Raw genomic sequence first — 24,705 nt, 5'->3', positions numbered from 1 at the left:
TTTTATGGGCCTGAGACCCCAAATCGTCGGATCATATGGGGGCTATATCAAGATATAGTCCGATATAGCCCATCTTTGAACTTAACCTGCTTATGGATAAAACAAGTAAGAGCGTGCTAAGTTGGGCCGGGCCGAATCTTATATACCCTCCACCATGGATCGCATTTGTCGAGTTCTATGCGCAGTATCTCTTTTAGGCAAACAAAGAATATTGAATAAGAACTGTTGTACTATTAGAGCTATATCAGTTATATGCCGATTCGGACCATTAATAAATGCTGAACATTGTAGAAGTCATTGTGTAATACTTCAGTTCATTGGGATAAGAATTGCGCTTTGTAGGGGCTCAAGAAACAAAATCGGGAGTTCGGTTTATATGGGAGCCATATCAAGCTGTAGATCGTTTTCGACCATATTAGACACGTATGTTGAAGGTCATGAGGGATGTCGTAGTACAAAATTTCTTCCAAATCGGATGAGAATTGCGCCCTCTAGAGGCTCAAGAAGTCAAGATCCCAGATCGGTTTACATGGCAACTATATCAGGTTATACACCGATTTGCGCCATACTTAGCACAGTTATTGGAAGTCATAACTAAACACCTCATGCAAAATTTCAGCCCAATCGGATGAGAATTGCGCCCTCTAGTGGCTTAAGAGGATCCACAAGATCCAATATCAGTTTATATGGCAGCTATATCAGGTTATGCACCGATTTAAACCACACTTAGCACAGTTATTGGAAGCCATAATTAAACACTACGAGCGAAATTTCAGCCAAATCGGATAAGTATTGCGCCCCCTAGAGGCTCAAAAAGACAAGATCCCAGATCGGTTTACATAACAGCTATACCAGATTATGAACCGATTCGAATGATACTTTGCACAGTTGTTGGAAGTGACACCAAAACATTACGTGCAAAATTTCAGTCAAATTGGACGAGAATTGCGTCCTCTATAGGCTCAAGAAGTCAAGACCCAAGATCGGTTTATATGGCAGCTATATCAAAACATGGACCGATTTCAACCATACTTTGCGCAGTTGTTGGAAGTGATACCAAAAAACCACGTGCAAAATTTCAGTCAAATCGGATAAAAATTGCGATTTGACTAGAGGCTGAAGAAGTCCAGACTCAAGATGGGTTTATATGGCAGCTATATCAAAACATGGACCGATTTGGCCCATTTACAATACCAACCGACCTACACTTAAAAGAAGTATTTGTATTTGTATCTGTATTTCGAAAGTTAGCGTGCTTTCGACAGACAGACGGACGGACGGACAGACCGACGGACGGACATGGCTAGATCGACTTAAAATGTCATGAAGATCAAGAATATATATACTTCATGGGGTCTCAGACACATATTTCGAGGTGTTACAAACAGAATGACGAAATTAGTATACCCCCATCCTATGGTGGTGGGTATAAAAAGCGTGGAATGCTAAGTTTTTCGCCACCATGTGTTTGCTACCAAAAATTTCGCTCGAGGTGCATACTGGGCCTTCGGCGGAATTTTACCCACATAACGCCAAGGTACAAAACTTCTACTTTCAAAAAAAAAACGACTGTTGCAACAAACGCCCGCACACGCAAATATACGGACAATGACTTCATTACTTGCTGTCGAAAACGAATCTCTTGGGTGGCATATCTAAAAATATTTTTTTTCAATTTCCTAATTTTGTTTTTTTGCTCTTCTCTTTTAGATTCTGCCTCGGTGGTGGTGCACGTCATCAATGGTGAACATCCAGCAGCCATGCAGCATGGCAATAATAGCGCTTCGACCATAGTTCCCTACTACCGTCGGCGACGTGGTGGTGCTCATGGTCATCATCAGCATCATCGCCCTGTGCTGCATGGATCATTGTCATTGTCTGAGACCATAGTAGGATGGGCAATGGCTAATATCACCTCCCTATCAAGTATTCTATGGTCGATAATTGATTTTATGTTGGCAACAAATTGTTGCCTGGTATTCATGGGAATCGCTCTCTCACAACGATTGCTGCACACAAGTGGGCGTTTGGGACAACGCCAAGTGCCCAGGTGACTGTAGACGGCAAGCGAAAAAGCCCAATACATTGAGGACTGTAACGGATCTGAAGCGAAACTAAGACAAGGCCGCCCATAATCACCATCAATACTACTAACATAATTATTATCGTTGTCACCATAGTCATAAACATAGCCATCGCCATCGCCAACGCCATGCCATCGCCAATCATCATTATCCTTGTCATCGCCGAAGTATTAGTAGTCACATCACAAAGTAGTTCATTGTCAAACAAAAAGCGAATGCTAAAAGGGTAGGGGCCATGACTCTCTTTTGCCATTTCCTTGAGATCGTTTGTCAGGAGGAGAAGAACGTTAGATCCTAAATTCCAATGTTTTTTTTTTAAGTTTTTATATATTCTACACACAAAACAGGAGCTAATGAGTTTGTCCAAAGAGTAGAGAGAGAAAGAGAGAGCGTTAAAGCAAAAGAGCAGATAACATTCCTCCCCTACCACAGATACCATCATTCATGCTAACATTTAACAATAATAAGAATAACGAAAACTGGGGTTTCCACCAACGATGGTGAGACGATGGCCGATTTCGGCCCCACACAGATCCAAGGCGGCAATGTAATAGTGTTTCAATGTGTGTGGCTGTGTGTGTGTGGGTGTAGATGTCACCACAACATCACACCACACCACACCACACAAAACTCTCCCCACAACACACATAGCGTGAGAATACGAGAAAAGTAAGAAAAAACTTTGCATTTGTTTATATTGTTCATAGTTATTAATTATTACTATTATTATTATAAATATAAATTAAGTAAGTTTAAAGATTTTAATTATGTATAACATAATATTAAGTAGATAAAAGTAAAGGCAAACATTTCCAAATGGTTTTACATTTTCGTACCCCCTCCTTTGCCACATAAGTTTGAGCAAATGGTTTGAACTTTAAACAAACAAACAAAAAAAAATAAAATAAAAACCACATTTAAAAAACTTTTTCAAATCGTCAAGGCGATTGATATCATTTTTTTAATACAAATTTTAATATATAATTTTAAAAATATTTTAATAATCCAAATAAATAAAAACAAAAACGTAATTTTATGTAATAAGCCAGAATTTAAATTAGTTTTATTCCAAGCTATCATTTGCTTAAACTTATTTGGCATCATTTGAATTTGAATAGGACTTCATGCATTCATCCAGATGACAGGGTACGAAAATAACACCAGACATAATAATTATAATAATAATAATTATAATACAAAACCAAAAACAAAAACCAATAATGAAAATTAAAAATAATTATAAAATAAATAAGTAAATGATCGAATGAAAATAAATATGGTGTTGGTCTTTTATTAAAGGGAAATTAAGGAATTATTTGTTGCTTAGGTAAGTCATTTTGTAAAAATAACAATAAACGACGCATTAAAATCAGCTGGGCCAAACTTCGGATGCCCACCACCAGGGATTCCTTTCTAATCCTGTATAACAGTATACTATCTACTCCTCTCGACTGACCCAACTGTACTCCTTGTCTCCGTGATATAACAGCGCAGTGGCAATACATTGCAACCTGCCAGATGAAGGGGAGGTGTTTGGCGAAATACAGAGAGTCTATTCCGCAAAAGAACAAGTAAAAAAGCGTTAAATTCGGCCGGGCTGAACTTTGTATACCCACCACCTCAGGTATATATTTAAACCAAAATCCGGTGAAAAATGCATACCTTATGCCCCCCATAGCAGCAATATCGAAATATGTTCCAATTTAGACCAAATACTAATAAGTACAAGTCATTGTTCATTTGTGTATAACAAAATATCTAAAAATAAACCGATCTGAACCATATACGACACGAATGTCGAAAAGCCTAACATAAGTCACTGTGTCAAATTTCAGTGAAATCGGATTATATATGTGCCTTTTTTGGAGCCAAGACTTTAAATCAAGATATCGGTCTATATGACAGCTATATCCAAATTTGAACCGATCTTGGCCAAATTAAAGAGAGATATGTCGCAGGGCCCAACACAACTCAATGTCCCAAATTTTGACGACATCGGACAATAAATGCGCCTTTTATTGGCCCAAAACCTTAAATCTAGAGATCGGTCTATATGGCAGCTATATTCAAATCTGGACCGATCTTGGCCAAATTGAAGAAGGATGTCGAAGGTCCTAACACAACTCACTGTTACAAATTTTGGCGACATCGGACAATAAATCGAGAGATCGGTCTATATGGCAGCTATATCTAAATCTGGACCGATCTGTGCTATATTACAGAAGTATGTCGAGAAGCTTAACTTAACTCACTGTCCCAAAGTTCGACGACATCGGACAATAAATGCGCCTTTTATGGGCTCAAAACCTTAAATCGAGAGATCGGTCTATATGGCAGCTATATACAAATTGGAACCGATTTGGGCCAAATTGCAGAAGTATGTCAATGGGCCTAACACAACTCACTGTCCCAAATTTCAGCAATATTGGATAATAAATGTGGCTTTTATGGACCTAAGACCCTAAATCGGCGGATCGGTCTATATGGCAGCTATATCCAAATTTGAACCAATCTGGACCAAATTGCAAAAGTATGTCAATGGGCCTAACACAACTCACTGCCCCAAATTTCAGCAATATTGGATAATAAATGTGGCTTTTATTGGCCTAAGACCCTAAATTAGCGGATCGGTCTATATAGCAGCTATATCCAAATCTTGACCGATCTAGGCCAAATTGAATAAAGATGTCGAGAGGCTTTACACAACCCACTATCCCAAATTTTAGCAAAATCGACTAATAAATGCGGCTTTTATGGGCTTAAGACCCCAAATTGGCGGATCGGTCTATATGAGGGCTATATCAAGATATAGTCCAATATAGTCCATCTTCGAACTTAACCTGCTTATGGACAAAAAACTAATCTGTGCAAAGTTTCGTGATTTCAACAGACAGACGGACGGACATGGCTAGATCGTCTTAGATTTTAAAGCTGATCAAGAATATATATACTTTATAGGGTTGGAAATGGATATTTCGATGTGTTGCAAACGGAATAACAAAATGAATATACCCCCATCCTTCGGTGGTGATTATAAAAACCTGGGGGGACGCCCCATCCCAAAAACACCAATCCAAATCTGGACTGATCTGAGCCAAATTGAAGAAGACTTTCGAAGGGCCTAACACAATTCACTGTCCCAAATTTCTGCGAAATCGGACAATAAATGCGCTTTTTTCGGGCCCAAAACCTTAAATCGAGAGATCGCTCTATATGGAAGCTATTGAAAATCTGGACCGATCTGTGCCATATTGCAGAAGTATGTCGAGGGGATTAACTTAACTCACCGTCTCAAATTTCGGCGACATCGGAAAATAAATGCGCCTTTTATGGGCCCAAAACCTTAATTCGAGAGATCTATATCCTATATCCAAATCTTGACCGATCTGGGCCAAATAAAGAAACATGTCCCAAATTTTAGCAAATTCGACTAATAAATATGGCTTTCATGGGCGTAAGACCCTAAATTGGCGGATCGGTCTATATGAGGGCTATATCAAGATATAGTCCGATATAGCTCATCTTCGAACTTAGCCTGTTTATGGACAAAAAATGAATCTGTGCAAAGTTACATGATTTCAACAGACAGACGGGCATGGCTAGATCGTCTTAGACTTTTAAGCTGATGAATATACGCCCATGCTTCTGTGGTGGGTAAAAAAACCTGGGGGGACGCCCCATCTCAAAAACTCCACCCAACAAACAGTTTTACCGCTTGGGCAATATGGGTATCAAATGTGAGGTCTTTAAGAGAGGAGTACGAACTTGACATAAAAACGTCACCCTTAGTATGGGAGGGTTCCCCACCCCCAAAAACACCACCCAAAGGAACACTTTTACCGCTTTGGGCACTATGGGTATCAAATGAGAGTTATTTAGGAGTGGAGTACGAACTTGGCATAAAAATGGCCCTCTTTGTGTAGGGGGGTCCCCCATCACCCAACAGGAAACATTCATCGCTATGGGTATCAAATGAGAGGTATTTAAGAGTGAAGTACGAACTTGCCATTAAGATGTCACCCTTAGTATGGGGTGGTTCCCCACCCCCAAAAACACCATCCAACAGGACACTTTTAACGCTTTGGACAATATGGGTATCAAATAAGAGGTATTTAAAAGTAGAGTACGAACTTGGCATAAAAATTTCACCTTAAGGATCGGGGGGCTCCCACCCCAAAAACACAACCCAACAGGACATTTTTACCGTATTGGGCAATGTGGATATCAAATGAAAGGCATTTAAAAGTATAGTTAAAAGCTGTTATAAAAATGTATTCCCCGGTATCTGAGACGCCCCCAACCCCCATAAACCCCACAACAGGACTTATTTACCGATTGGGACAATATGGATATCAAATGAAAGGTGTTTGGAATTTGAGTACACATATGTTATAAGAATTTGTTCCACGGTATCTACGCAGCCTCTCCATCCCTAAAAAACCCCAAAACAGGTATGAATGTGCAACGTTACAGAATAAATGAGTATAAAACAAGTTTTAGTTCGATTCGGACCATAAATTAACTAAATGTTGGAGACTATAGTAAAAGTTGTAGTGTAAAATATCAGCCAATTCAAGTAAGAATTACGCCCTTTAGGGGTTCATATAGCAAAATTTGAAGATCGGTTTATATGGGAGCTGTATCAAGCTATAGATCGATTCAGATCATATTTCACATTTATGTTGAAGGTCATGGGCCAAATTGGACAATAACTGCCCCCTCTAGAGGCTCAAGAAGTCAAGCACCTATACCAGGTTATGAACCGATTTGAATCATACTTAGCACAGTTGTTGAAAGTGATACCAATACACCACGTGCAAAATCGGATGAGAATTGCGCCCTCTTAAATCTGAAAAAGTCAAAGCTCAAGATCGGTTTATATGGCATCTATATCAGATTATGAACCGATTTGAACCATACTTAGAACAATTGTTGGAAGTGATACCAATCACCGTGTGCAAAATTTCAATCAAATCGGACGAGAATTGCGCCCTCTAGAGAGTCAAGAAGTCAAGACGCAATTACAAGCCCAACCAACCTACACCAATAAAAAGTATTTGTGCAAAATTTCAAGCTCCTAGCTTTACTCCTTCGAAAGCTAGCGTGCTTCCGACAGACAGACGGACAAACGGACAGATGGACGTACATGGCTAGTTGGACTTAAAATGACATGACGATCAAGAATATATATATACTTTATGGGGTCTTAGACGCATATTTCGAGATGTTACAAACAGAATGACGAAATTAGTATACCCCCATCCTATGATGGAGGGTATAATGAAAGGTCTTTGAGAGTTGACTACGAATCTGATATACACATTTGGGACAGAGTCTGGGACTGGCCCACCCTCCTTATACTCTTCAATAAGACGTGTAATTCTATCGGTATAATATGGGAATTAAACGAAAGGTCTATGACAGTAGAGTTCAAATCCAATGTTGATATAAGGATATGTAGATCTCGCCCTTTAAGGACATGTAGATCTCGCCCTTTAAGGACTCAATCAAATAAATTGACTTTTAGGTCTTAGCGTGGATAAAATGATGTTGCAGAGAGCAATTAGTGTCGCTCTGTACAAGACCCATAGCCCTGAATATCTTGATCACCACCTTCAAAATGCTTGACATTATGGAGCTCAAACAAACTCATGTTCTAGCACGATTCTGATATTATTTCAGGGTCCGCCCCCTAAACTCTCTTTAAACCGGTCATGTTTGTCTACTATGGCAATATGGGTCTCAAATAATAGGTATTTGATAGTGGAAAACTAATTTTATATCCAATTTTGAGGCCAAGTGTTTGGGGGTACTCTCACCTCATATAATCCCCCTAAACCAATTGCAATTGAGGCTGAAACAAATGGAATTCAACAGTACAGCGTGGGTGGCCGCCCCACCCTACATACCCCTCAAACTGGACATATTTGTTGATTATGGCAAAAAGGGGCTCAAATCCTTTATCTGTTTTATGGCCAAGTGTTTCAGGGACGACTCATCTCATAAACTCCCCCCGAACCTCACATATTGGTTGCCCAAAAAGTAATTGCGGATTTTTTAAAAGAAAGTAAATGCATTTTTAATAAAACTTAGAATGAACTTTAATCAAATATACTTTTTTTACACTTTTTTCTAAAGCAAGCTAAAAGTAACAGCTTATAACTGACAGAAGAAAGAATGCAATTACAGAGTCACAAGCTGTGAAAAAATTTGTCAACGCCGACTATATGAAAAATCCTCAATTATTACCAAATATACCGACATTAGCAATATGTATCTCAATAGAGAAGGTGCAGTATACGCGCTGGCGGATGTATTAGAGAGGAGGCAATCGTAGCGCAGAGGTGAGCATGTCCACCTATGACGCTGAACGCCTGGGTTCGAATCCTGGCGAAACCATCAGAAAAAATTGTCAGCAGTGATTTTCCCCCCCCTAATGCTGGCAACATTTGTGAGGTACTATGCCATGTAGAACTTCTCTCCAAAGAGGTGACGCACTGCATGGCACGCCATTCAGACTCGGCTATAAAAAGGAGGCCCCTTATCATTGAGCTTAATTTTGAATCGGACTGCACTCATTGATATGGGAGAAGTTTGCCCCTGTTCATAAATGAAATGTTCATGGGCAAATTTGCATTTTTTGGATGTATTAGGCAGATATTACCGCCTTACAGGAAATGCGGTGGACTAGGAATGGCATCACTACAACACCAAACGGTGATGAACTATACTATAGCTGCCATAACACGAGGCATGCCGCACAACCAATCCTTGATGATGGTATAGAATGTTTACCTGCTAATCAGAATGAGGTCCAAGTAGCAGTGACCCGACTAAAGAACAACAAGGCAGCAGGAGCCGACGGGTTACCAGCTGAACTATTTAAGACCGGAGGCGACACTCTGATAAGGCGTATGCATCAGCTTATCTGCGCAATCTGGCTAGAAGAAAGCATACCCGATGATTGGAACCTCAGCGTACTATGTCCCGTACACAAGAAAGGAGACAAGACGGAATGTGCCGACTACAGAGAAATAAGTCTCCTCCCCATCGCATACAAGATACTCTCGAGCAGACTGTGTGAAAGATTGAAACTAAAAGTCAATGAGATAATTGGGCTCTATCAATGGGGTTTTAGACCTGGTAAATCCATCCTGGACCAAATATTCACACTGTGCCAAATCCTGGAAAAGACCTGAGAAGGACAAATCAGTACTTACCCTCTTTTTGTTGACTACAAAGCCGCTTTCGATACTTCTTTACTTTCAAAGGTATTACAAGCCATATCTGAGTTTGATATCCCCGCAAAAATTAATAAGACTCTGCAGGATGACACTTGCTGATACGCCTTCCTCAGTAAGAATAGGAAAGAATCTTTCCGAACCATTTAATACCAAACGAGGTTTCAGACAAGGAGACAGCCTATCATATGATCTCTTTAATATCCTGCTGGAGAAGATTATACGAGATGCAGATGTAAATAGATATGGTAAACTAATCACAAGAGAACACATGCTACTCGCCTATGCCGACGACATCGATATCATAGGTCGGTCACCGGAAGTATTAACTACAGCCTTTGAAAGAATCGAAAGAGAGTCAGAGAAAATGGGTCTGGCAGTAAATGGAGATAAGACGAAATGGATGGTTTCAACTCCCAAAAACGCCTTGTACAACCGAGCAGATAAGGGAAATGGAGAAAGTTGGGAACCACAACTTTGAGACTGTCAGTAACTTTATCTACCTCAGCACCGCCGTAACCGAAACGAATGACACCCGTTTTGAGATTAAGCGAAGAATAATACTGGCAAACAGATGCTACTTTGGAGTAAGAAAGCAGTTTAGAAACAAGGCCACCTCTCGACAGACGAAGATTACACTATATAAGACACTGATACTACCTGTGCTTTTATAGGGTTCTGAAGCATGGGTACTTATGAAAGCAGATGAGGCAGTACTTGGAGTATTTGAGAGAAAGATTCTTCATAAACTATATATACCAGTTTGCGTTAATGGAGAATATAGGCGACCTATGAACCACGAGCTGTATGACGACTATAGCATAGTTGCACGCATCAAAATACAACGGCTGCGTTGGCTAGGTCATGTTATCAGAATGGTTGAAGAAGCTCCAGCAAAGAAGTCTTTTGAAGGCAAACATGGTGGTATACGCAAACCGGGAAAACCAAAAGACCGATGGATAGATCAAGTGGTGAGAGACACCTCAAAACTTGGTGTCTGAGATTTTAGAATGAACGCAGAAGATCGAGGCGCTTGGAACGCTATTCTACGTTCGGCTAGTGGAACAAATGTTCTGTCATAGCCAATTAAAGCGAAGTTAGTAACTGCTATCCCATCACTTGACTTGACGGTAGACCACAACATATCAATACCGGTGATTATTTTCAGATACAATTGCCTTATGCCAGGATCTGTAACTTTGGAATGAAGAACTCTGCTGCCTTTGACAAATGTTTTATGAAGATAAAAGAGAACAAAAGATGTTACAACTATCCTGAAAATCATTATTGGCCAAACCTTATATAGAATTTGGAATATATCCTTCGCGATTAGAATAAAGACACAGTTAGATCCCTTTGGTTGCCATACAAACCTCGTTATACTTCCGCACATATTTCTTACAAACTCCCAGGTATTTTGTTTATTCATTTTATTATGTGGACTTTCATTCAATTTTTTTGAAGACGCTTAAATATTATATTTAGGATTTTATTTTTAACATATCTCATGGTTTTATATTCCTTAGCGTAAATATTGAGAACGACTTTTTTTCAGTTTTATAAAAGCACTAAATCAATTTTATTGTTTACATGAGGTTATAGGATATATATGAGATCAAATATTATTGCGTTGCCCAAAAAGTATTTGCGGATTTTTCAAAAGAAAGTAAATGCATTTTTAATAAAACTTAGAATGAACTTTAATCAAATATACTTTTTTTTACACTTTTTTTCTAAAGCAAGCTAAAAGCTAACTGACAGAAGAAAGAATGCAATTACAGAGTCACAAGCTGTGAAAAAATTTGTCAAAAATCCGCAATTACTTTTTAGGCAATCCAATATATTAAAATTATTTTGTTTTTATACCCTCCACCATAGGATGGGGGTATACTAATTTCGTCATTCTGTTTGTAACTACTCGAAATATTCGTCTGAGACCCTATGAAGTATATATATTCTTGATCGTCATACCATTTAAAGTCGATCTAGCCATGTCTGTCTGTCTGTCCGTCCGTCTGTCTGTCGAAAGCACGCTAACTTTCGAAGGAGTAAAGCTAGCCGCTTGAAATTTTGCACAAATACTTCTTATTAATGTAGGTCGGTTGGGATTGCAAATGGGCCATATCGGTCCATGTTTTGATATAGCTGCCATATAAACCGATCTTGGGTCTTGACTTCTTGAGCCTCTAGAGGGCGCAATTCTTATCCGATTGGAATGAAATTTTGCACGGCGTGTTTTGTTATGATACCCAACAACTGTCATAAGTATGGTTGAAATCGGTCTATAACCTGATAGAGCTGCCATATAAACCGATCTTGGGTCTTAAGTTCTTGAGCCTCTAGAGGGCGCAATTCTTATCCGATTGGAATGAAATTTTGCACTACGTGTTTTGCTATGACTTCCAACAATTGTGCCAAGTATGGTTGAAATCGGTCTATAACCTGATATAGCTGCCATATAAACCGATCTTGGGTCCTGACTTCTTGAGCCTCTAGAGGACGCAATTCTTATCCAATTGGAATGAAATTTTGCGCCACGTGTTTTGTGGTGATACCCAACAACTGTGCCAAGTATGGTTAAAATCGGTCAATAACCTGATATAGCTGCCATATAAACCGATCTTGGGTCTTGAGTTCTTGAGCCTCTACAGAGCGCAATTCTTATCCGATTGGAATGAAATTTGGCACAACGTGTTTTGTTATGATTTCCAACAACTGTGCTTAATTAGGTTCAAATCGGTTCATAACCTGATATAGCTGCCATATAAACCGATCTTGGGTCTTGACTTTTTGAGCCTGTAGAGGGCGCAATTCTTATCCGATTGGAATGAAATTTTGCACCACGTGTTTTGCTATGACTTCCAACAACTGTGCCAAGTAAGGTGCAAATCGGTATATAACCTGATATAGCTGCCATATAAACCGATCTGGGATCTTGATTTTTAGGCTGTAGAGGGCGCAATTCTTATCCGATTGGAATGAAATTTGGCACAACGTGTTTTGTTATGATATCCAACAACTGTCATAAGTATGGTTGAAATCGGTCCATAACCTGATATAGCTGCCATATAAACCGATCTTGGGTCTTGAGTTCTTGAGCCTCTAGAGTGCGCAATTCGTATCCGATTGGAATGAAATTTTGCACGGCCTGTTTTGTTATGATACCCAACAACTGTGCTCAGTATGATTCAAATCGGTCCATAACCTGTTATAGCTGCCATATAAACCGATCTTGGGTCTTGGCCTCTAGAGGGCGCAATTCTTATCCGATTGGAATGAAATTTTGCACGGCGTGTTTTGTTATGATACCCAACAACTGTGCCAAGTATGATTCAAATCGGTCAATAACCTGATATAGCTGCCATATAAACCGATCTTGGGTCTTGACTTTTTGAACCTCCAGAGGGCGCAATTCTTATCCGATTTGAATAAATTTTTGCACGAAGTATTTTGTTATGATATCCAACAACTGTGCTAAGTTAAGTTCAAATCGGTTCATAACCTGATATAGCTGCCATATAAACCGACCTTGGGTCGTGACTTCTTGAGCCTCTAGAGGGCGCAATTCTTATCCGATTGGAATGAAATTTTACACCACATGTTTCGCTATGACTTCCAACAACTGTGCTTAATTAGGTTCAAATCGGTCAATAACCTGATATAGCTGCCATATAAACTGATCTTGGGTCTTGACTTCTTGAGCCTCTAGAGGGCGCAATTCTTATCCGATTGGAATGAAATTTTGCACTACGTGTTTTGTTGTGATACCCAACAACTGTGCCAAGTATGGTTAAAATCGGTCAATAACCTGATATAGCTGCCATAGAAACCGATCTTGGGTCTTGACTTTTTGAGCCTCTAGAGGGCGCAATTCTTATCCGATTGGAATGAAATTTTGCACGGCCTGTTTTGTTATGATACCCAACAACTGTGCCAAGTATGATTCATAACCTGATATAGCTGCCATATAAACTGATTTGGGATCTTGACTTCTTGAGCTTCTAGAGGTCGCAATTCTCTCATGACCATCAACATACGTGTTTATTATGGTCTGAATCGGTCTATAGCCTGATACAGCTCCCATATAAATCGATCTCTCTATTTTACTTCTTGAGCCCCCAAAGGTCCCAATATTTATTCAAATTGGCTGACATTTTACACAGGCCCCCAACATATAATTTAATTGTGGTCCAAACCGGACCATATCTTGATATCGCTCTAATAGCAGAGCAAATCTTTTATTTTATCCTTTTTTTTGCCTAAGAAGAGATGACGGGAAAAGAACTCGACAAATGCGATCCATGGTGGAGGGTATATAAGATTCGGCGCGGCCGAACTTAATTTTACTTGTTAATTTTTATACTTTTTATATATATATATACCATTTTTCGTAACTACAGCTCTTAACATAATTGTATATATTTTTTTTTAATTTTTTTCTCCTTGTTTTACATTTTCTTTTTTGCAAAAATTTCCAGTTATCGATAGCAACTCCTTTATCACACAACAGTTGCCATTAATTTGAACTCTTAAACACTTCATTAATGTCACGGCTGAGTTTACGACATGATAAATTAACTATTTTACGCACAAGTAAAAGGCAGAACAATACTCCTCGTAAAATGTAGTCGCATTCGAAACGATGCCATAAACTTTACACCATTATTTTCCTATTAAATTTTCGCTCTTTTATAAGACAAAGACTTTTCCAAGTACAGGTTTTCCATTCATTTCAATTATAATTTTAACTACATAACTATTGCCACAGCGTTGTGGTTTAAAGAAAGTAACGCAAACGAAGTTATGCTTCTTAAGCCAGTGTAGTAACATCCGATGGTGTGGTAACACATGGCAGTAGTTGCTTATTAATCCATGAATAATTTCAGGGGTACAACTAGTCAATAAAATGAAATAATTGGGTATGTCTGTCTGTATTAACATAAACTACTGCATAGCTATGGTACAGGATATTCTACATTGGGTTTGGTTTTAATTAAATACGGTTTTACCTTCAGTGAATATACTTTTGAAAAATCCTAGGTTTGAAATACAGGCAATGCTCTTAAAGCTGGCCAAATTTGTAAGGTCTTCAGTCGTGTAAAACTACTCTCAAAAGTATCTATCGCCCAGCTGAACGCCATTGGAAATCGGCTATAAACAAGTAAAAAGGCGTTAAGTTCGGCCGGGCCGAACTGTGGATACCCACCACCTCGGGTATATATGTAAACCACCTTTCGTCAAAATCCGGTGAAAAATTCATACCTTATGCCCCATAACAGCTATATCGAAATATGTTCCGATTTGGATCAAATACTTATAAGTACAAGTCTTTATTCAATTCTGTATAACAAAATATTGGTCTTTTTAGTAGCTATATCTAAAAATTAAGCGATCTGAACCATATAGGACACGGATGTCAAAAAGCCTAACATGAATCACTGTGTCAAATTTCAGTGAAATCGGATTATAAATGCGCCTTTTATGGGGCCAAGACATTAAATCGAGATATCGGTCTATATGGCAGCTATATCCAAATCTGGACCGATATGGGCCAAGTTTCAGAAAAATGTCGAAGAGCTCAACACAACTGACTGTCCAAAAATTTGGCGAAATCGGACAATAAATGCGCCTTTTATGGCCCCAAAACCTCAAATCGAGAGATAGGTCTATATGGCAGCTATATCCAAATCTGGACCGATCTAAGCGAAATTGCAGAAGAATGCCGAAGAGCTTAACTTAACACCCTGTCTCAAATTTCAACAAAATCGAACAATAAATGCGCCTTCTATGCCCCAAAAAACTTAAATCAAGAGATAGGTCTATATGGCAGCTATATCCAAATCTGGACCGATCTGAGCCAAATTGAAGAAGGATATCGAAGGGCCTAACACAACTCGCTGTCCCTAATTTTGGCAAAATCAGACAATAAATGCGCGTTTTATGAACCCAAAACCTCAAATCGAGAGATCGGTCTATATGGCAGCTATATCCAAATCTGGACCGATCTGAACCAAATTGAAGAAGGATGTTGAAGGGTCTTACAAAACTCACTGTCTCAAATTTCGGCGATATCGGACAATAAATGCGCCTTTTATGGCCCAAAAACCTTAAATCAAGAGATATGTCTATATGGCAGCTATATCCAAATCTGGACCGATCTGAGCAAAATTGAAAAAGGATGTCGAAGAGCTTAACACAACTCGCTGTCCCAAATTTTGGCGAAATCGGACAATAAATGCGCCTTTTATGGGCCCAAAACCTTAAATCCAGAGATCGGTCTATATGGCAGCTATATCCAAATCTGAACCGATCTGGGCCTAATGGAAGAAATATGTCGAAGGGCTTCACTTAACTCACTGTCCCAAATTTCGGCGACATCGGACAATAAATGCGCCTTTTATGGGCCCAAAACCTTAAATCGAGAGATCGGTCTATATGGACTTTTGCAGAAGCTGTAGGGACATCGAAGAAAAACAGACTATAGAACACCTTCTGTGTGTGTCTCGCACTAGCAGTTAGAAGGTTCTCATTTCTTTGAGAACCTGTCTGATTTAGCGGATGTGAACTTTCGCAAGTTATTGGGCTTTTTAAAGCGATGTGGATGGTTCAACGGTAGGAACTAGAAGTCATCTTCCTTCTTCTGCTCCTGTGTTATCACAATGGACGAAAACGTCTAAGTGAGTCTGATGGCAGACTGCCACTTAAACCTAACCTATGTTCAAACTGTAATAAATACGGTTGACAAATGACAATATTATTGCAAATTACCCAAAATCTGACGAACATATATATGGGAGCTACATCTTAATCTGAACCGATTTGGATCCAGCTTCTTAGATAGTGAGATAGGCATCGAGGAAAGAGGTGTGCACAATTTTGGCAATATTGGTCAATAATACGCTTGCAATGACCCTAGAAGTGAATATCAGGCGAAATACATATATGGCAGCTATATATTAATCTTAACCGATTTCTATGAAATTCACCAGTAATGTCGAGAGTCATAAGAAAATCATTCCTGTCAAATTTTGAGAGAATCGGTTAACAAATGAGCACTTTATTGCAATATTAGTCCAAATATGAAGAACATATATATGGGTGCTATATCTAAATCTGAACCTATTTCGAGCAAATCTTATAAATTATGTAAAAGCCGTCGAGGAAAGCGTTGTACAAAGTTTTGGGAAGATTGGTCAATAAATTAGTTTGCAGTGCAGATCGGGCGATATATATATATATATATATATATATATATATATATATATATATGAGAGCTGTATCTAAATCTGAACCGATTTCTATGAAATGCACCAGTAATGTCGAGAGTCATAAGAACATTCTTTCTGCCGAATTTCTAGAGAATCGGTTAACAAATGAGCATTTTATTGCAATATTTCTCAAAATCGGACGAACATATATATGGGAGCTATATCCAAATCTGAACCGATTTCAAACTAACTTCAGAGATATTGGGGAAGTCGTCACAGAAAGTGTTGTACAAAGTATTGGGAAGATTGGCCAATAAATGAGCTTGCAGTGTCTCTAGGAGTGAAAATCGGGCGATATATATATATATGAGAGCTATATCTAAATCTGAACCGATTTCTATGAAATGCACCAACAAAGTCGAGAGTCATAAGAAATTCCTTCCCGCCAAATTTCGAGAGAATCGGTAAACAAATGAGCACTCTATAGCAATATCTCTCAAAATCGGACGAACATATATATGAGAGCTATATCTAAATCTGAACCGATTTCTATGAAATCCTCCAGTAATGCCTAGAGTCATAAGAAATTTCTTCCCGCCAAATTTCGAGATAATCGGTAAACAAATGAGCACTTTATTGCAATATTTCTCAAAATCGGAATCGAACATATACATGGGAGCTATATCTAAATCTGAACCGATTTTTTCCAATTTCAATAGGATTCATCTCTAGGGCGAAAAACATGCCTGTACCAACTTTGAAGACGATCGGATGAAAACTGCAACCTGTAGTTGGTACACAAATTAACATGGACAGACAGACGGACAGACAGGCGGACAATGAAAAATCGAATCAGATTCTGAGTGCATTTGCATTGCATTTGCATCATCCTTCTGGGTGATGCAAGCAAATGCACTAAGTTATAGTACTCTGTACCACAGTTGTGGTGTAGAGTATAAACACTCATTGATATACGCAAAGTCTCCCGCTGTTCCTTAAGGGAATGTTCGTGAGAGAATTTGCAGTATGCTTCCTTATGAAGCATTCCAATATCCGCAACCGTAATGGCCACGCCCTGTAGCCCCCAGTCGATGCCCTATCTGTACAGAGCAAAAATCATCTCAAGTATAAAATGCTTTACGCTTATTTTCAAACGCTCCGTAGAGCGTTTGAGGTTTTACAATTCCTCAAGCTTACCACATCAACAAAACTTCAAATCTGTTCCATAATCGCGCCTCACCACACACTTTGCCAAACTCCCACACATTTATCGACACAATAAAACTCATCCTATACACATCCCAATAACAAACACCCAACCACCCTTGCCGGTGTGCGACTACAGGTATTGGGACTGATATTGAATAGGAATTTTTAAAAAATGTTAAATATTCATTTCTGGGGAAAATTTTCCCAAAAGTTTTTTTTGTTAATTATACCCACCACCATAGAATAGGGGGTACATTCATTTAGTCATTCCGTTTGTAACACATCGAAATATCAATTTCCGACCCTGCAAAGTATATATGTTTCGGATCGTCGTAAAATTCTAAGACTTTTAATCGACGTCCGTGTGTCTGTCCGTCCGTCGGTTGTAATCACTCTACAGCCTTCTTGAACAGGCCACCACGTCTCCTCAACGAAACGATTTCGATAGCTGACAAGGTGAAATACTTACGTGTGATCTAGAACAGGAATCTGAATTGGAAGTGTCACATTCAGTACCGTACTGAGAAGGCTCGCAGATGTGGGGACTAAGACGGGACGTAGGCCCGAAAGGGGGCCTGCATCCGAGTATAGTCTACTGCCTCTACAGGAACGTGATTAGAACACTACCTTTTGATGAACTGCGATGAAGATAAAGTGCAACGTAAGGATAATACAACGGGTTCGGATGACATGCTGTCTTGGCATAGACGGGCGATGAGGACCACGCCCACTAGGGCACTGGAGACTAAATGTCCGCTTTATGAACATAAACAACTTTGGTCGAAAAAAACAACTACGAAAGTTGTTAATTTTCCTGCAACAATTTGTTTTGCATCTCAACGACCCAAAGTACAAATTTGTTGTTGAAATGCACTCTTTGCAAACCAACAACTATATTTCCATAAGCAAGACAAAAAACCATCTAACCAACCACCACATGTGCTTTGCTAAGGGTGGTAGTGTTTTTATTCTCTTTGCTCGGCTCGCGCTACTTGACTCGTTCGTTTTAGTGCTGCTCTCGGGGTTTTATCTATCACTCTCTCTCTACTATAACCCTTAAAAGCAAATTTTAATAAATTTTGGTACCACCCGGCCTCTCACCGAGAATCTCCACTCGATACCGCTGATTGTTCGCGACTATAGTTGCAGCTAATCCGTATATGGAGCATGCCACTATCCGCAACCTGTGGACTCATCGGGTAGCTCTTAACTGAGCTTCTCGTAATGACGATTAATGCCACACAAATCGCAACTGACAGTTCCAACCAGTGTGGCTCACATTGTCATCCCGTGGCGGGACTACCTGCTCATTATACGGTCCTAAAGGATGAGATCCGGGCGATCACAGCATTTATGAGGTCGTTTGGCGTTAACGCGTGAACATTGAATGTGACAATTTTTACGGATAGTAAACTGGCCATCAGGACTATAACAACCTGGGCTCTAAGGTCACAAACTCCCGTTCCCCCTTTTCTGGTGAACTGGATAGATGTTATGCTCAAGGCAGTGGTTCGGTGAGAAAGTTTGTGAACAAGGGATGGGGGGGGATTTATCCTCCCTCTTGTAGCTTTTGATTATTAATGGGATTCTCAGGTCCTTCGACGAGGAAAGAGTGAAAGTGTTTGCCTATGCTGATGACGGCATTTTGAGTGGCGGTTGCTTTCACGCGACGGACATTCCTCCGTGACTGTAGACGGGGCGCGCTAAGGAAGCTCTCGAGATGGGCGAGGGCCAATGGGCTAGGCATTACTACTACTACCACTAAATTTCCCATGAAGTGGAAAATGAAATGAAAATTTGTCCATGAACTGGGGCAAACTCCGATTCAAATTAAAAGTTTAATGGCGTGCCACAGTGCGACATCTCTTTGGGGAAAAGTTTTAACATGACAGGATACCTCACAAATGTAGCCAGCGTTAGTAAGAGGATGAGCTCAGGCGTCATAAGCGGACATGCTAATCTCTGCGCAACGATGACCTCCACAGAAGGCAGGGGACAGGTCCCTAATGGAGAGGAGCTGCCGCTCTCTCGGGACGCTAAAAATCCTTGACCAGAAGTTGAACTGGAGAAGAAACATTGGGGAGAGAGTCAAAACGCGGGCTGATGCGCTATACTTATGTCACAACTCGATGGGCAGGAGTAGGGGACTTTGGCCAAGTAGGGTCCACTGGATTTACACAGATGTGATTAAGCCGATCCTCACCTATGGTGTGGCACCGGGCTCTCAAGAAGGTGTGTCTTCGCAGTATAATGGAGAAGGTACAGGGTATTACGTCGGAGCCAATGCTCCGAGAACAGCGCTGAATGCGGTACTTATCGGAAACCTTTGCACTTGTACGTGAAATGCGAGGCGCTGAAGACTGTTCTCATAATGAGAGAGTTAGGGACATAGCGGTGTTTGGATTTCGCTCATTCGTTTGTTCTGCGGAAGGCCGCTGGCTTGTGACGACTACGTGACATTGGCGATGAGACGGACTATGTGCCGGTAGGATCTTTCTTTGATGGCGACCTACTGGTTATCTTCCAGGGGTCGGAGCTTTGGTCTGGGGGCTCTGTGTACATGGACTGGTTCAAGCTAGATGGGGGCACCGGAGCAGGGTGCAGTGTCTTTCAGGCAGAGTTTTTGCGATCCTCAGTGCCTTGGATGTGATCCTGAGTCAGGAGTGGACAGTCAGGCGACGCTGAAGGACCTGGCTTAGGGTCATCTGAGACGAAACTTTGGTCTGGGGGCATTACGCAATTCCTCGGTCCCTCTGTATACATAGATCGGTCCAAGCTGGAGGGGGGTACCGGCGCAGGGTGCAGTGTCTTCCAGGCAGAGTTTTTGCGATCCTCAGCGCCTTGGATGTGATCCTGAGTCAGGAGTGGCGGCCCTCTAAAAGTTTCATGGTTCATGTGGACAGTCAGGCGACGCTGAAAGACCTGGCTTAGGGTCATCTGAGACGGAACTTTGGTCTGGGGGCATTACGCAATTCCTCGGTCCCTCTGTGTACATAGATCGGTCCAAGCTGGAGGGGGCACCGGCGCAGGGTGCAGTGCTTTTCAGGCAGAGATTTTTGCGATCCTCAGTGCCTTAGATGTGACCCTGAGTCACGAGTGCCGGCGCTCTGAGAGTGTCACGGTTTATGTGGACAGTCAGGCGGCGCTGAAGAACCTGGATGCGGGTCACCTGAGACGAAGCTATAGTCTGGGGGCATAACGCAATTCTTGGGTCCCTCTATATACATTGATTGGTTCAAGCCGGATGGGGGGCACCGGAGCAGGGTGCAGTGTCTTTCAGGCAGAGGTTTTTGCGATCCTCAGGGCATTGGATGTGATCCTGAGTCAGGAGGGGCGGCCCTCTGAGTGTGTCACGGTTTATGTGTGCAGACAGGCGGCGCTTAAGGACCTGGCTGCGGGTCACGTGAGATCGAGGCTTGTCGGGAGATGTAAGGAGCTTTTCGAACGTTTGGGAGCTGTTGTCAGATTGTGCGATGTCCCGGACCATCAAGGAGTGGCGAAAAACAAAGCGGCTGATGATCTGGCCGATCTAGATACGAGAACGTTGATTGTTCTCCGGCTCGAGGAGTGTGACCTTCGATTGTTGGTGAGACTGCTGACCGGCCTCTGCTATGTCTGGTCACTGAAATGGCGATAGTTTCGGAAATATGAGGATTTACACAGAATAAACCTCGCCGCTCCCCCTAAACCCATCCCTCTGCGGGAAACCTCTGGTCACAATCTTCCTCGCCCAACCCCGTGATTAATTGATAATTCTGGCCTTGAACATAACATCAATCCAGTTCACCAGAAAAGGGGGGACTTCCATGTCAACTAGAGAACGACGAATGGAACCGAGTTTGCGACCTTAGAGTCCTAGTTGTAATAGCCCTGAAGGCCAGTTTACTATACGTAAATATTTTCACATTCAACGTTCACGCGTTAGCGCCAAACGATCTCACTCATTCTGTGACCGGAGCTCATCCTTTAGGACCGTATTATGGTCAGGCAGTCACGGCACGGGCTGACTATGAGTACCACACGGGATGAAACTCTCAGTTCCGATTTGTATGATGATTACTAGAATCTCAGCTAAGAGCTACCTGGTACGTCCACAAATTTCGGATAGTGCGATGCTTCATATACGGAGTAGCTGCAACTGCAGTCCCAGACAATCAGCGAGTAGAGAGTCTCAGTGAGAGGCCAGGCTGCACTGGCTCCTGCTTAAATACTGAGTGCCTACGATGCTCGATATGACAAGGCGAGCTGTCATGGGTGGCGGGTTATTAGCGCCTTAAAGTAACCAATCGCCACCGGATTCCCGCGGCAATCGGTCCTTTGGAACGGAACGAGCTTGCTCACATAGAAAAGCTTGGCAAGGATCGCCACCTCCACATAAAAACAGAACAAAGAAAAGTAAAAGCGTGCTAAGTTCGGCCGGGCCGAATCTTATATACCCTCCACCATGGATCGTGTTTGTAGAGTTCTTTTCCCGGTGTCTCTTTTTAGGCAAACAAAGGAAAGGAAAGGATAAAAAAAAGAATTGCTTTGTTATTGGAGCTATAACAAGTTATGATCCGATTCGGACCATAATGGTGTGAATGTTGGAGACCATAGTAGAAGTCATTGTGTAAAATTTCAGCCAAATCGAATAAAAATTGCGCCCTTTGGGTTCTCAAAAGTAGAATAGGAAAATCGTATTATAGGGTAGCTGTATTAAGCTATAGACCGATTCAGACTATATTTGACACGTATTTTGAAAGTCATGGAAGAAGCCGTTGTACAAAATTTCACCCAAATCAGATAATAATTGCGCCCTATAGAGCCTCAAGAAGTCAAGATCCCAGATCAGGTTATGGACCGGTTTGAACCATATTTAGCACAGTTCTTGAAAGTCATAACGAAACACGTCATGCAAAATTTCAGCGAAATCAGATAGGATTTGCGCCCTTTAAAGGCTTAAGAAGTCAAGACCCCAGATCGGTTTATATGACAGCTATATCAGGTACGGCAACGATTTCACCCATACTTGGCACAGTTGTTGGGAGTCATAACAAAACACCTCATGCAAAATTTCAACCAAATCGGATAAGAATTGCGTCGTCTAGTGACTCAAGAAGTCAAAATTCAAGATCGGTTTATATGGCAGCTATATCAGGTTATGGACCGATTTAAACCATACTTTGCACAGTTGTTGAAAGTCATAACGAAACACATCATGCAAACTTTCAGCCAAATCAGATAGGAATTGCGCCCTCGAGAGGCCCAAGAAGTCAAGACCCCAGATCGGTTTATATGACAGCTATATCAGGCTATGAACCAATTTTAACCATACTTAGCATAGTTTTTGGAAATCATAACAAAACACCTCATGCAAAATTTCAGGCAAATCGGATAAAAATTGCGCCCTCTAGAAGCTCAAGAAGTCAAGACCCCAGATCGGTTTATATGGCAGCTATATCAAAACATGGTCCGATATGGCCCATTTACAATCCCAACGGACTTACGCCTATAAGAAGTATTTGTGTAAAATTTCAAGCGGCTAGCTTTACTCCTTCGAAAGTTTGCGTGCTTTCGACAGTCAGATGAACGGACGGACAAAGCCAGATCGACATTAAATGCCATGGCGATCAAGAATATATATACTTTATGGGGTCTGAGACGAATATTTCGAGGAGTTACAAACAGAATGACAAAATTAGTATACCCCCATCCTATGGTGGAGGGTATAACAAAGCAAGTTATTGGCGCCTTTAAATAACCATTTGCCATCAAGCTCCCGCGGCGATCCGTCCTTCCGACCGGAACGGGCTTGCTCACCTATAGTAGCTGAACGGGCTCCAACAACAACCATTTCCTTCTCAAAGGACCTGAAAATTCCATTGAGAACCAATGGCTACAAAAGTGGGGATAAACCCACTTACCCTAGTTCTTTAGCCGCATTCCTCCTAACCGAGCATTCCCCTAGTGATGAGTGATAGTTCTAATTGCACGTACCGAATTGACGCGATCATGTGGAGGTGGGGATCCTCGTCAAGCTCTTGTGTGAACAAGCTCATTCCTGTCCAAAGGACCGATAGCCGCAGGAACAAGGCAGCCATTGGTTATTTAAAGGCGCCAATAACACGCCTTGTCTTATCGATCATCATAGATACTCTGTATATGTGCAAGAGCCAGTGCCACCCGGACTCTTACTGAGACTCTCCGCTCGATACCGCTGCATCTACTCCGTATGGAGAATTCCACTATCCGCAACCTGTGGATGCGCCCGGCAGCTCGCAGTTAAGCTTCTCGTGACAACAATGAACACCACATAGATCGAACCTCATTGTTCCAGCCTGTGTGGTGCCCACAGCTATCCCCTAGTGATGTGTGATAGTTCCGATTGTATGTACCGGATTGACCCGATGGAATCCTTCATCGGCAAGTGCTGCCGCTTAAATGTACAACACACTGCCACAACAACAACAACCCAGTTAACCATGATAGACGATCCTCAAGCCCACCATAGGTCGATGTATAGTCATGCTCCCGTTTTAAGTTTCAGAATGGTAGACTGTTTCTTTAGGCTAGCCTCTACTTTTTAATGATTTCTCTTCATACGATTTAAACCTTAGTTTGATATTCAAATTCTAACGGAGTATCCTGGGGCGATACAACTTTTTTCAAGTTTTAAGCTTCTTATGTGAATATGAACCATCATGTGGTCTTTTAACGCCTTATTCTAAATTTTATAGCTAAAAAATTAAAAAATATGTTGGGCCAATAATGAAAAAAAGAACGATGTGCAACTTGTAACGACAACTCAATGGAAACAAAAACGCAACGGATTGACCCGATGGAGTTCTCCATCGGCAAGGGCTGCCGCCACACTGCTACAACAACAAAAAAAAACAAACAAAATTCAAAAATTACCACCAAAACTTTTCGAAATCACTTAAAACTGAAACCTTGTCAAGAATTAAAAAAAAGCGAAATTATACA

General features: G+C 41.0%; 1 protein-coding gene across 4 annotated transcripts in view; it reads left to right on the top strand.

Annotated features, from left to right (window-relative positions):
* LOC106091533 (limbic system-associated membrane protein) overlaps positions 1 to 3,359 on the top strand; it is a 462,509-nt gene extending 459,150 nt beyond the window's left edge. For all 4 annotated transcript variants that reach the window (XM_059362688.1, XM_059362685.1, XM_059362686.1 and 1 more), the window contains one exon: positions 1,711 to 3,359. In XM_059362688.1, coding sequence (XP_059218671.1) covers positions 1,711 to 2,054 — 344 coding nt within the window. In that variant the 3' untranslated portion in view covers positions 2,055 to 3,359. The remainder of the gene's footprint in view (positions 1 to 1,710) is intronic.
* The last annotated feature ends 21,346 nt before the right edge of the window (positions 3,360 to 24,705 follow it).

The sequence above is a fragment of the Stomoxys calcitrans genome, chromosome 2, assembly GCF_963082655.1.
Source record: "Stomoxys calcitrans chromosome 2, idStoCalc2.1, whole genome shotgun sequence".
NCBI lineage: Eukaryota > Metazoa > Arthropoda > Insecta > Diptera > Muscidae > Stomoxys > Stomoxys calcitrans.
The sequence above is the reverse complement of the archived record's forward strand: the minus strand, read 5'-3'. Positions and strand labels throughout refer to the sequence as shown.